Below are 14,068 nucleotides of genomic sequence, written 5' to 3' on the forward strand. Positions count from 1 at the left end.
GATAAGCCTTTTTTAGACCATCATTTTACTGTCTGGACCACTCCAGTGACCTTTCCGCGATCTCTGTGGATTCTGCATTCGACTTCATTGTAGTTCCTTCAGTTACTATTTCCCTATGCCAAAGCCAGTTAGATTAAACCTCCAAGCTGACTCAAGACAAATCTTTGCCTCTTGTCCACTTTCGAAAACTATTTCATCACCATATTGTCCAGGCAGGAGACAGATGGTAACCCAAATTGAGGCAACAGAGAAAATTTTCACGAAACGGGCATTTTAAAAGGTGTTGGCACGGCTAGGGAAAAGCTCACGAGGAGCCGGGAAGTCCAGCCGCAGGTCTAAAAGAGCATGGGGCATAGGGATGAACGACCTGATGATCCCCAAGGAAGTAGCTCTCATTGTAGGAGGGTGCTATCTGACCCAAAGCATCACTGTTGGTGATCGAAAGTAGCAACTGCCAGCCAAGAGCAACCCAGCAAAGAAGGATCTGGGGAATAAATACCCAGTTAACTCTTCTCCCATTGGTGCTCTCCTGTAGGGGCTTCCCATTGGCCAAAGCAGTTGGAAGCTAGAGAGTAAGAGGTTGACTGAGGAGACTGACGCAATGCATACAATCACCTTCACTCAGAGCAGGATGGAAAAGCACGGGGAAGCGTGGATCCAGAGGTGCGGACTAGAGAGCCAAGCCACACATAGCAACTTTCACTTTTGTAATACAGATTTAAGGGCTTCTTATTGTGCCTCAAGTGGTCACCCACTTGAGGCACAATAAGAAGCATTACCTGCGTTTCCATACTTTTCCTACTGGAACCACCAGTTTATCCTCTGATATTGGTTCCTTCTCCTAACAGAGACACACCTTACTGTCAGCCCAGGTACACCCATTTGGCGGGGATGTGTGTTCAGCTCCCCTTCTCCCCCAATTTGTAGAATAAAAATATCTGCACCTTGTTGTAAAATTCTAATGAAAAGTAACTTGGCAAACAATAAAATAAAAAATGTAATCTTTATTAGTTTTGCACATTTTTAATGTTGGTTAGCATCTTTTAGGGTAATAGTAGCATTTTCCAGCATGCAGTTCACGAATACAGTTTATCTAAGTAGTTTTAAGAAAAAGAGGAGCCTATGATTTGCTTCTTCTGTAAGAAACACAAAATGTCCTGATGTAATTGACTGTATAAGTTTATACTACTCTCTGTTTTTGTGGGGGAAAATGTGAAACCCACATCATATTTAGAGCAACCTAAAGCAGCATGATTGTAAAGAAATAAAAATGTAAACAGAAGTTAGAAGAAAAAGGACGAAAAATGAAAAACAATAAACACTACCTTAGTGCAGGTGCTACCAAAAATGTAAATAAAATTTTATGCCCTTTTCCAATTGCAAAACATAATTTGAATGTGAGTTGTGAACCTATTATGCCCCTTAAAATTATGAAATAATCTAAAATTAGCAAATGCAATAAAAAAGCCAAAATATACAACTACCCAGTCTTGTTTTCATTTCTTTTTTAGCAAATTTCTTCCTGTAAAAAGTACAATGGACAGAAAGTAAGAAAAGTGATTGTGATATTAACCTGAAGATAATTTCCTCTTCATATTTATGTACAGAATGCTGAAAAATAAAATAAAATGACTTTTTTTTTACAGTATTTATATTTGCTTATAAAATTCTAAACACATTTTTAACAGGTTAAGCAGTGTTTTGTTTTTTTTAACATGTCTGTACAGTCTGGCTATACACCATATGTTATCCACTTAAAATTTAAAAATAACCAAAAGGCTATTAAACTGCTGCAAACTATTGCTTAATGACTTAAAGAAATGAAGTTTGTTGAACAATTTCCTTGACTTTACCACTGACATATAGTTTCTCATAAACGAGATTCTGAGGAGCGGGAGAAACCAGATATAGCAGCGTGGTAATATAAACATGCATTGATAGCATCCAAACTATCTATAATGGTACAGAATACATTATATTATCTGTGTAAAGCTTGCACTCTACATTTCTTGTGGTACATATTTGATGCAATAAATACTGTGCTTAGGTCATTATTTGTTTGCTCAAACGTGCACCACAGGGTAAAATGACTATTTACATAATAAATAGCATTTCATTGACATATACAGTGTTGATCTTGCTGAGCTGAAGATGGCTAAACAAAGTGCAGGATTAAGCAGAAATTTATAAAGGATTCTTTTGGTCAATTCAGTCTTCAGGGGAGAAGCAATGCTCATTATTCAGTTTTTTTATACAATAAACAGAAACATAATATTTATGATTCCAGACATTTGAATGACGTTTGCACCTGCTAAGATTTAATGGCCAACCTCCAACCCCCAAAATGATACCCTTGGTCTAGGGGCTGGATCTGAAAAACAAAAACAACAAGATGAGCAAAGCACCTCCAATGATGAACGAATTACTCCTCCCAGAAACATGGATGGAATTTAAGAACTCATTGTTTCCCTTGTGACTTGTTTTTCATGCATGATCTCTAAGTGTAGCATGCCCTCATGCAAACCACGTCTTCGTTCAGATGGGAGGGCCATGTGATTGCTATTAGTCCCAGTGGCATACCTGTTAAAGAGTTCCTTTAATCTATTTCCCAACAGAAACCCCATTTACAAAAATAGTCACATTAATAAACAACATATGGATTAAAAAAAAGATGAATCCACTAACAGATTTTGTAAAAATGTGACAAATGTGGCAGTTGAAATGCGAAGAGTGGATACAATTACTACACTAAAGTGTCTCATGTTAAACAACCCCAATCATAGGTTTGCACCCCTTGGAACTGGTCCCTACAGTCTGAGTAGCCATTTTGTCTCTTGTCTTCAGCAGTGTCAGCTGGTAATGAGAACAGTAACCTCCTGTCAAGGTTGTCTCCCCTTTATACCGAGTCACAGTTTCTGACAAGGGGTCACTGTCTTATTGTAGGCACTGACCTTAAGTAGATTTGTGTAAAAACAGTTTGGCATTGACCTCCTAAAAGAGTCCTGTTGACAAAGATACATCACCTTCACAGGCTGTAAACAAATAGTAACCCAATTATTTTTATTTGTTTTTATTTATTTCCCTTTGGCTTTTTCATCTTTGCCTTCTTGCTCATGTTTTTCCACAATGGGCTTTGTTACCCGATCATAGGAGGGTGGACAAACTGCAGTGGACATGGTCAGATCAGTTTTTTCTGTAATAGAATTTTCATTTATTCTGTCAATTATCATGTCTTCTTTTACAAGAAGATTAGCCCCACCTTTGATTTTATTTTTATTATATGTGAAGGAAGCTTGTTTTAAAGTTCGCTTTAAAAGGTGGCGCCTATAAGCACGCTGAATAATAACAGCAGACACCTCCTCTTGTTTTCGTTTTAAAGTCGTAGTAATTGGCTGGTAGGAGGCCTTTGATGGATTAGAAGCCATGAATCTCTCTTCCATCTGTATTCGGAGAGCATCCATCTCTCCACTCTCTCCCAGAACCCGCTTAGTAAAAGCAAACAGGATGTCGAGACAGTGGATCCGGTCACCACTTACCATGGGCAAATCCATGGCAATGAGTTGGAGTTTGTTTGGCTGTGGCAAATGGAGAGGGGGTTCAAGGGCAGCTGCAAACTGAGATAGTTTTTCAAATTCCATGAACTGGGTGGCATCGGGATCAAACTTCTCCCAAACCTCATAGAACATCTCAAAGTCGTCCTCACTCAGGGGCTCTGCGCTTTCCTCAGTGGCAACACTGAAGTTCTCCAGGATGACAGCGATGTACATGTTCACCACAACCAGAAAGGATATGATGATGTAACTGACAAAAAAGAAAATCCCAACAGAGGGGTTCCCACAGTCTCCCTTTACTGAGCTTCCAGGATTAACTTTATTAGGATCACAGTCTGGAGGTCCACTATTAAGAATAGGTGCTAGCAACCCGTCCCAGCCAGCAGAGGTGGTAATCTGGAACAGGCAGATCATGCTGTTGCCAAAGGTTTCAAAGTTGAACATGTCATCAATTCCCACTTCCCTCTTAACATAGGCAAAGTTGGACATTCCAAAGATGGCATAGATGAACATGACCAGGAAGAGCAGGAGGCCGATGTTAAACAACGCAGGAAGGGACATCATCAGAGCAAAGAGCAGCGTGCGGATCCCCTTGGCCCCTTTGATCAGCCGTAGGATTCGGCCAATCCTGGCAAGACGGATCACTCGGAACAGGGTCGGGGACACAAAATATTTTTCTATAAGCTCAGCCAGAAACATGCCTATGGATAAAAAAAAAAAAAAAAAAAATGACAATGTCAACCAGAGAAGAAGTTGTGATGAAAATAATTAATTTTCTCTCAAGGCTTCAATGTAAAGTTAAGAGTTCTGAAATTCAGTTACATAATCTTTCATTTGACATACATATAACATTTAGTATTTAATTATATATAACATGTAGTATAAATAAATCATAATTTTGACATTCAACATTAAATTAACTCAATATTTGCTGTAGACTGAATTTTTTTAATCCTTAAATTCATATGTTAGAGCCCTAGCCCCCCAATGTGATGGGATTTGGAGATAAGGCCCTTGGGAAATAATTAGGTTTAGATGAGGTCATTATGGTGGGGCCCTCATGGTAGATGAGCGCCTTGATCAAAGGAGACACTAGAGAGCTCGCTGTCTCTCTCCAAGCCCTGCGCTCCCAGCCATGTGTAGACATAGTGAGAAAATGGACATCTACAAGCCAGGAAGAGAGCTCTTATGAGAAACCCATCATGGTGGTTCCTTGATCTTAGAATTTTAACCTCAGAACTTTGAAAAAATAAATTTCTGTTGTTCAGGACACCCGTTCTGTGGTAATCGGTAATGGCACTCTGAACTAAGACAATATTCAGTTCAATAAACATTTACAGCACTTTTTGTCTGTGAGAGGTGTTTATAAACTATTTTTAGCTTATTTAAATCCCAAGACTGAATCTAAAAAAAAGTTAAAAATTTTCAATTCTGGCTGAATCAACACTGACCAACAATATAAGAACAAGTTTATATGAATACTTTTCTGAAAATGCCAAATCACATATCCTCTTTTCAGTCCTTAACCATCTAAAAGTATCTGCAGAGTTTGATGCTATTTTCATCTCTTCATGAATGTAATACTCTCCCAGGTTTCATCTATAATATTCTTATATATTTATTTATATATGCTCTGGTACATCTCTAAAAGAATCCAGGGCTGATGCTGTCTCTGACATTGGTCTCTCAGCCTTTTTTTTTTTTAACTTCTTTCTCCATTTGCTTTTAATTTAATTTTTTTATTTTATTGTCCAGGTATAGTTGTCTTGCCTTTTTCTCTGTTGTTCTCCCCCGCCCTGTCTTCCCCAACCCCCAGAGTCAAACCTTTCCCCCACTGTCCATGCCCATGAGTCCTCTATTCATGTTCCTTGACTTGTCCCTTCCCCTTATTTCCCCCATTAACCCCTTCCCCCACACCTCTGGTCACTGTCAGTTTGTTCTTTATTTCCATGTCTTTAGTTCTATTTTTGCTCATGTGTTTTGTTGCTTAGGTTCTACTTATAGGTGAGATCATATGTTATTTGTCTTTCACCACCTGACTTATTTCACTTAGCATAATGTTCTCCAGTTCCATCCATGCTGTTGTGAAGGGCAGGAGTTTCTTCTTTCATGGGCACATGAAAAAATGCTTCATTTGCCTTTTAAATCATTAAATAATAATTGTACTGAAGGGGAGCTCAATAAACCAAGTGTCTCTGAGTTAGACTCAGTCTGTAAAGAATAAGTAAGCCACATAAGTGTGTGTATTATTTTTTTTTGGTATGTGTAAGAAAGAGAGAGAGAGAAAGTGAGAAAAGAGGTACATGCAACCTTATTACTTTATCCACAAATGATCACTCCATGGATTAGTATAGGTATCAAAGGCTACCTACAACATATGAATTGGATACAAGGCCAACTTCTTCAGAGTGAGGAATGACACATATATCTGCACAACAAAGGTGACATATATTGGATGGTTAAATATTGACCTAATCATATCATCTGGTTTTGGAAAGAATGAATACTTCATGCTCACAAACTTCTTCAATTAACTGATTTTCTTGTGCATTATTACTATAAGCCCATTTCAGGCTAATCTAGAAAATCTCTACCTGATACTCTTAAAGAACCTACTATATGCATTTGCTAACATTTTATTCTTATTTTTATTCTCTTCTCACTCTGTGCTTTTCCTTATCTTGCCATCAACTTCCACTCCTATCTACATGCTGATAACTCTATGCCCATACCTCTGATGCAATGTATTTCCTAAATATCAGACTAAACTTCTCATACTCTTTTCAACAGAGTTATCTAGAATCTAGATACTGTATAGCCTATTTGATCTCAACATGTCAAAACATTTTGATCTTAGTTAATAATATATTTCTAATTCAAATGAATGGAACTTTATTATATTTACAAATAATACACCTAGTGTCTACGATGGATAGAATAGGATACAATACTATATATACAGCAGGAACTTCATTTTGTAAGAAAAAAAAAACATACCTGGATGAAATACATTAAAATACAGTGGTTATCTGTGCGTACTGAGGTGACCTCTTTAAAGTATTTAAACTTGATTATTCCCACTTTTACTTTTATTGAGCTGACTTAAGAAATTTTAAATACTTCTTACCTACAATGGAGAGAATGACAACCACAAAATCAAAAATATTCCATCCTATGGTAAAATAATAATGGCGGAGGGAGATGAGCTTCAGCACACATTCTCCAGTGAACAGCACAATGAACACCAGGTTGATGCGTGACAAAATGCCTGTGACATATTCACTTTGGTCATCTGTTTCTACCATCATTGTGACCATGTTGAGACAGATGAGAATCATGATGCTTATGTCAAAAACCTGTCTTGTTACAAAGTCAAAGACCATTCCTTGAAATTTGTTCTGTAGAGAAACAGAAATGCTTTTAGCCACAGAGGGATTTTTCTGTATACATTAACATCTGTATAGGCACTTTTCTCCATTGACTCTAGTATTGTACAGAGTAACTACTGGCCCTGAATTTTTTAAGAGATGGTTTATGATACATTAATTCTTTGAATTCAGTTATCTAAATTGCTATTTACCACGTGTATTCCACATAATAACAATGCTTGTCAAAAGGAGACTTCTGATAAGAAACATTGCATACTAATTTTCTCAGAGACACAAAATGCATATTAACATATTAAGATAATGAGAAGTTAAGAAACTTGCTTTCTTTTGTTTTACCAATATGTCCCATGATCAGTTGTACCATACATGTGTTTCAAAATACAGTATATATTAACATTTCATTTGTCTTATTCTCAAAGAAGTGTTCAAGGGAACTTGGAATTTCCAGGACCCACCTATAACATTATGCATTCAAAGTTCATGCATGGCAGTACTGATGTTCTTCCATCACACAGTCTTTGCTGATATTGTCAGACAAAGAATTCTGATTGAGCTACACAGTGATATTCAGACCATAAAAGCATTCCTTATGCTTTGATGTCAAAAATTCACATCCCTTGTCACTGCTCCGTGGTTCTGCTTCGAAGTTCTGCCACTGTCAGTCACTGCAGGCTATTTGGCTCATTTCCCTAGGCCACTGAGGAACTCTAAGGATATCTTCTATCTTACATTTTTCCTATACACAGTTGACTCATTTCTACTTCCACTGTTAAGGCCTAACAAAGGAAGTATATTTTATTCATCATTCTCAAGAAGGCAATTGTTGGCTAGCATATTGTGAATGTTCACTAGTATTTTGTTCCTCAGTGCACCCCAGGAATTATTTTAACCTCATAGATCATCATAAAAATCAATACTGTGTGGGAGAAGGCACATTTCAGAGCAGTTGTTTGGTTGGTTTACCATGGAAACATAAGAATACTATTTGTCAGTATGAATTGTATTTATTGACTGTGACTTCTCTAGACATTAGTCATTTCTAAATTTAGAGCCATATATATGAATATTAGATATTAGAATTCTTTCTTTCTCTAACACACTCAGTACCTCTAATAAAAAATACAATGGAAATAAGGTGCTATTTCACTCAACACATCATCAACTTGATGATCTGGCAGAGGTTTACATGTACTTTAACCACATCCAAAATTTACTCCTCTCCCTAACATTATTTGGCAACTATTCTTAAATTATATGATCAACTCTTCTTGTGCCCATCACATTGCCTATGTGTTCTTTGCCATTTAGTTTGGATTCTAGTGTGTACTTCTAAATCTCTTGAAATTAAGGGTGCATTTCCTGTTTCTTCTTTTATTTTAGGTCTCTCTCTTTTTTAAAAGAATCTTTTATTATTATCATAAAAGATATAAATTAAGGATGCTCTAAAAATGGAAAAAATCTTCACTGCTGGAAATGTTAGCCTACTATCTCTTCTGCAAAAACCCATGTGCGTTTTTGTATATTTTTTCCCATATCATTTGATATTTCTTACTCCTGGTCGAGGTATAGGTTTCTGTGGCTTTTTCGATCCTAATTTTTTCATTGCATTATAGTATTTCTTCTGTTCTTCTGTCATAAAGATGTCTTGACCTCCAAAGTATAGAAAAGAAAAATCAAAACTGGTTAAAACTGTGTCCGTTTGCACATAATTTTTCAATGTTTAAATTAAAATAGAAAGTGGACAGTTAAAAAAGTAAATGCAAAATTATACCTGGATTTTTAAGTTGAAAAATTAAAAGTGCTTTTCAGGTACTATAATTTTATTTAATTCTCACAATCATCCAAACTTGACTTAATTATTATTTTATTATTATTTTATGGAGGAATAAATACCAGAAACTGAGAGGTTAATTATTTACTCCAGACCATATACTAAACAAATGGTAAAATTTGGTTTTGAGAAATTAAATACTTGGCTCATTACACTATATATACTACCTTCTTGAAGTTAAATAATGATATTTTATTTTTTAATTATTTTTAAAATTTATTGTTGTTCAGTTACAGTTGTTCTGCCTTTTTCCCCATTGTTCACCCCGCCCCATCCCCTCAACTCCCATAGTCAATCTTCCCTCATTGTCCATGCCCATGAGTCCCCTATTCCTGTTCCTTTGCTTGTCCTTTCCCCTTCTTTCCCCCATTATCCTCCCCACTCCCCTCTGGTCACTGTCAGTTTGTTCTTTATTTCCAAGTCTCTAGTTCTATTTTGCTCATTTGTTTGTTTTGTTGAGTAGGTTCCACTTATAAGTGAGATCATAATGATATTTTAAATTCAAATATAGTGAGGAGTTAGAGTATTTATGTTGTAAGATGGTTTTGAGTACTCATAAAAAGGCACTTCACTCTGCCAAGAATTGGTGCAAAAAGACAGAAAGAAAACTGGACGAGTTGGCAGAAGAGTTATTGGTAAGTCAGGGATCAGCATGGCAGGTGTGTGATGGACCAGTAGGGACTGAGGACTTGGAACTCAGGTTAATAAGCAAAATAAAGCAGCTTGATATTGCCTACAGAATAATATTAGGAATAATAAAAGCGGATAGAGCAGGAATGTTCTAATAGTGAAAAAGTCTCATATAATAAAAGCACTCCTTATATAATAAGAAAATATACTGAGCAAATGAGATGAAAAAGCAATACACAAAGAAATATAAATAACAAAAATAGAAATATAAAATGGCACAAAAATTTAATATATCAAATATCAAGGATTAAAAACAAAGAGAATATTTGAAGCCAGTGAAGTAGCACTGAGCTGGGCACACCCACGCATTGTTACCGGCAGTATGAGTGGGAATATTATTTTGGGGAAGCAAACTACTTTACTATAGGAATTTATCTTAAGAAAATAATAAAAATTCATTTTTTGGCACAAAGTCTTTTGACAAGGCAATATTTAAATAATTGAAGATTAGAAACAACTTAAATCATCAATATATTGGGGAATGGTTAAATTATGATAATGTATTAACAAAATACTTATGTACAGTCAAAAAGAAAATTTATCATTATAGATAAAATTATTTCAATAACAAGAATATGTATAGAAAAAGTTTGAATGGAAAACATGTAAATAGTGGTTTCTCATGAGTAATGATATTTCTGTACTTTCCATATTTTCTATAATGTGCACTTATATTTGGAATAATGATAATTAATAATATAAACAGCTATTTAATTCCAGACTGGAACTGGTAGTTTATAAGCAAACATCAGGAAGAATGAAGCGGAATTATATAAAGGGAATCAATGAAGGGATTTAGCTGGAAGATGTATTTTTAGTAGGGGAGTTATAGGGATAAAACAAGTTGACTTTGGGAAAGAAGCGTATGCTTGGGTTCTTTTCTAGTTTTTTCTAATTATTTTCTCTCAAAAGACAGAAAATATAGTCTCTGATTAAAATAAAACAGAGGTGAGAGAGGTTTTGCAAGCCCATGCACAGGAATATGGAACACATTCTTGGCTTTCTACAACCTGAAAGGGATGGGCAGTGGGTGGCAGAGGGGGAGAGGACAAAAAGAGATTTAATATACAGGGTCTGGCACAAATAATGCCCCCTCCCTTTTTTTTTTTTTTTTTACAAAATCTCTTATTACAAAATCACAGGCATATAATTCTGAGACAAAACAGTATCACACTCAAGCACATCGGGTGCTTGACATTTTAGGTGAAATGTACTAATTGCTGTCCATCTCATGCGAGACATTCATGTACCCTACCAACCACACTCAAGCAGGCCTTACTTCTACCAGACCCTGTATATACCCATTTGGTTTCTGGATTAAAGTACCATTTGGTGGTGAGAACACTTCAAATAATTTTACTATCTTTAGTGGGAGAGAGAATATTAGAAATACTTATCTTCTTTTTTTGCTGGTTGAAATTATCTATGATGACACCAATAAACAGGTTCAAGGTGAAGAAGGACCCAAAGATGATGAAAATAACAAAGTAAAGATACATGTACAGACTTTCCTCATACTTAGGCTGGAGTTCCACCTACCAAAGGAAAATATTTTGTAAAATATCACAATACATGTCGATGCTGGAAGTTTTTGGTGCTTTTTCATGAGAATAAAAAAGGAAATTCCTAGTAATACTTAAGGATACTTTTCCCTACTCTGAATCAACTACCTTTAAAAAAATATCTCTGAAAGTGGCCTTTAAGGATGTCTTCATGTAAAAAATACAGTTATCAAGAAACTTAAGAATCTATATCAATTTCAGTAACTGTAAATACAACAAATGTCTTGATATTTGGACAGTAGTATGTGAAATTTGGGAAGTTTTTAATGTACTGAATTTTAATAATTTAAAAATTAGTGAAAAATTTTTACTTGAGTAAATATATATAGATTGTTTAAAAACAACCATTTGTGCATACATGAATTTATTCAACAAATGTGAATTGAATTATTCATTTAGATTTTCAGCATCATATCTTTTACATCATAACATTCATCAAAAGTTTCAGGTTTGAGTAGATATAACTAGCACTCTATCTCAAAAATCTTCAATTGATAATTTAATATCTAAATTGTACTTATTGTAAATTAGCATTGAGCTATCATCTATCACTTAGTAAAGGTATAAAGGAGTCATTAAGGATACTTCACTAATAGATTTATGTCCTTCTAAAGACAATAAATTTAAAAGTCAACCAAACACACAAAACAAATAAGCAACCAAAATAACACACTCGAGAATATCAGGAGGTACTTAACATAAAATTAAGCCACTTATAGGAAGTGCATGTCAAGAAATATAAAAGTGAGCTCTATCAGATTAGTTTAAAGATTACAGGGACAGTCTAGGATGATAGACTAAGCAGATTGGGCTTTGGAATGGACAGATCAAGACCTATAGGAAATAATTAATTTTAAAAAGTTTGAGGAGCACGGTTGGAATGAGCATGGATATGAGTTCTTTTCTTGAAGCCTGAAAGAAGCTATTGCAGGAGAAATCAAATAAATTAAGTATTCACCATGGGATATACTTGTAAACTTAAAATAATCTGTGGGTCACAGAAGTGATATCAGCATTAGCAAAGGCTTGAGTAAATTTCTGGATACTAAAACCATATAAAAGAATGAATAAGAAAGAAACTGTTATGGGAATTTGAGTCTGCCTGAACAACACCCCCAACTTTAATACTGTCTAATATGGGGAGTAACTATATATTTCTACTACTGATGGCAATCACATATCTTTTCACATTTGCTCCTGCACAACAAAAATATTACTAATTATAATTAGTAGACAAGAGGAAACAAAATAGTAAATATTTAGTAAAAGAATATTTGTTAGTTATTAAATATATTAATGTGCTACTTTAGTTTTGACTTTCAAAATAGTTTTGATTTATCTTTGAAAGATGTTTTTGATAACCATTGGTACACTTGAATATTAATTTGAATTATATTTTTTCTTTATTTTTAATTAGTGTAAAATCATTCTGTTTGGCTGCTAGGCTGTGCTGAACTAATTTTAGCACTCAACCAATACCATAAAAAGAAAAGATGTATGAAGTACTTACATTTCTGGAATCAACTGCTGCATACATTATATCCATCCATCCCTTGAATGTGGCCTATTAAAAAGGACATGCATGTTTTACTTTGGCATAAAAATAATTGAGACCTGACTTTTAATAAATATCCTTACTTAAGTATTTTTAAAAAGGAACATTTTCAAAAGACTTTCAAAACAAATTTTATAGGGATTTTGGAATTTTAATAAATATTCTTACTTATGTATGTTTTTAAAAATGAACATTCTCAAAAGACTTTCGAAACAGCTTTTACAGGGATTTTGGACCAACACAATATCTTAGCAAATGTTTTAATTTTTAAAACACATAGTGAACAAAACAGTCATTTGATACATCCTCCTGCTTGATAACCAAGTCACAACTACTTCTCAGTTCTTTAGAGTTAATGAAATCATGCAATTTTTAAGTGTTATCAAAATTTGGTAGAATAGTTTTAGAAAGCTTTACAAATACCAACATATTTGGCAATATCTGTAGCAGCAAAACAATTACAATGATATGATCATCTGCTGAAATCTAGCTGCAAGGTGATCAAAATGATTGAAAATTTAAGGTTTCTCATTCTTTGTAACACTCTAAAGAGCATACAGATACAAAGGGGTGAGAAAAGTAGGTATACAGTTGTGAGTACGTGAAAGTTTATTCTTGTAGTATTTATTAATTATTGTATTATTTATTTGTATTACAACTGTAAACCTACTTTTGAACACCCCTTTATATAAAGTCAGAGTCGCAACTATCCTTCTAAGAATTTTGGAACATAACATCCAGAAATAATCCTATATTCCATTCTTTATAATATCTTGTAGAGTTGGTTAATATGGGTAAGAAAGGTGATAAAAAGCACAGTAGACACTTGGCATTCACAAATTCAAGAAAGATCTTAAGTCTAATAACTCATAGTAATTTATTTGTCCCAGAACATGAATTTCGAGCTCTATGAGCCTGAGAGGATTGTTCCTTAGCTAGTAAGCAAGTCTAGAAAAGCTTTCAGCATCTGTATTGCAATACACACAAACACACACACACAATATTCTCATAACGTTAACACTTGTGAAGTGGTGGATACTGTGGGGGAAAAAAGCCACATAAGAGTGGGGGTGATGGCAGTGAAGAGAAAGTAATGATTGTTAGCTAGAAAATAGAAGTTATTTGTATATCAAAGAGGAAAATGTTAAATGTGTCAATGGCTTGGGTCAATGATAGAGCCAGTCCATAAAAACAGTAGGTACAGAAACAAAGAAAAGTGATTCAAAGAACCATTTCAGTGAATAATTCTGTATGAAGCCAAATATAAAGCTTAGAGTTTCCTTAGTAGCATAAGTTATACAATGGCTTTGTGTTGGATCATTACCCTATATTTTCATAATTGTTTAGTATTTTAATGAATTAGTTGAAATTTTCAAATTTTAGTTTGTACATTTTATGAAGTGGGACACTTTGTTGATATTTACAAGTGTAGTTATTAGTTAAGTGTTAGGATAAATGCCCAAGGAAATACCATGTGTCTACTATCATCT

At 34.7% G+C, this 14,068-nt stretch overlaps 1 protein-coding gene across 5 annotated transcripts in view; it reads right to left on the reverse strand.

The window, feature by feature from the left end:
- Positions 1 to 984: 984 nt before the first annotated feature.
- The window catches only part of LOC129061725 (sodium channel protein type 1 subunit alpha), a 101,829-nt gene continuing 88,745 nt past the window's right edge, over positions 985 to 14,068 (reverse strand). For all 5 annotated transcript variants that reach the window (XM_054562471.1, XM_054562470.1, XM_054562468.1 and 2 more), the window contains 5 exons: positions 12,534 to 12,587; positions 10,859 to 10,996; positions 8,493 to 8,597; positions 6,679 to 6,949; positions 985 to 4,252 (listed from right to left, as the gene is read on the reverse strand). In XM_054562471.1, the coding sequence (XP_054418446.1) occupies positions 3,075 to 4,252; positions 6,679 to 6,949; positions 8,493 to 8,597; positions 10,859 to 10,996; positions 12,534 to 12,587 (1,746 nt within the window). In that variant the 3' untranslated portion in view covers positions 985 to 3,074. The remainder of the gene's footprint in view (positions 4,253 to 6,678; positions 6,950 to 8,492; positions 8,598 to 10,858; positions 10,997 to 12,533; positions 12,588 to 14,068) is intronic.

Source organism: Pteronotus mesoamericanus, unplaced genomic scaffold, assembly GCF_021234165.1.
Source record: "Pteronotus mesoamericanus isolate MK-2021 breed Mesoamerican mustached bat unplaced genomic scaffold, CSHL_Meso_final scaffold_651, whole genome shotgun sequence".
Taxonomy (NCBI): Eukaryota; Metazoa; Chordata; class Mammalia; order Chiroptera; family Mormoopidae; genus Pteronotus; species Pteronotus mesoamericanus.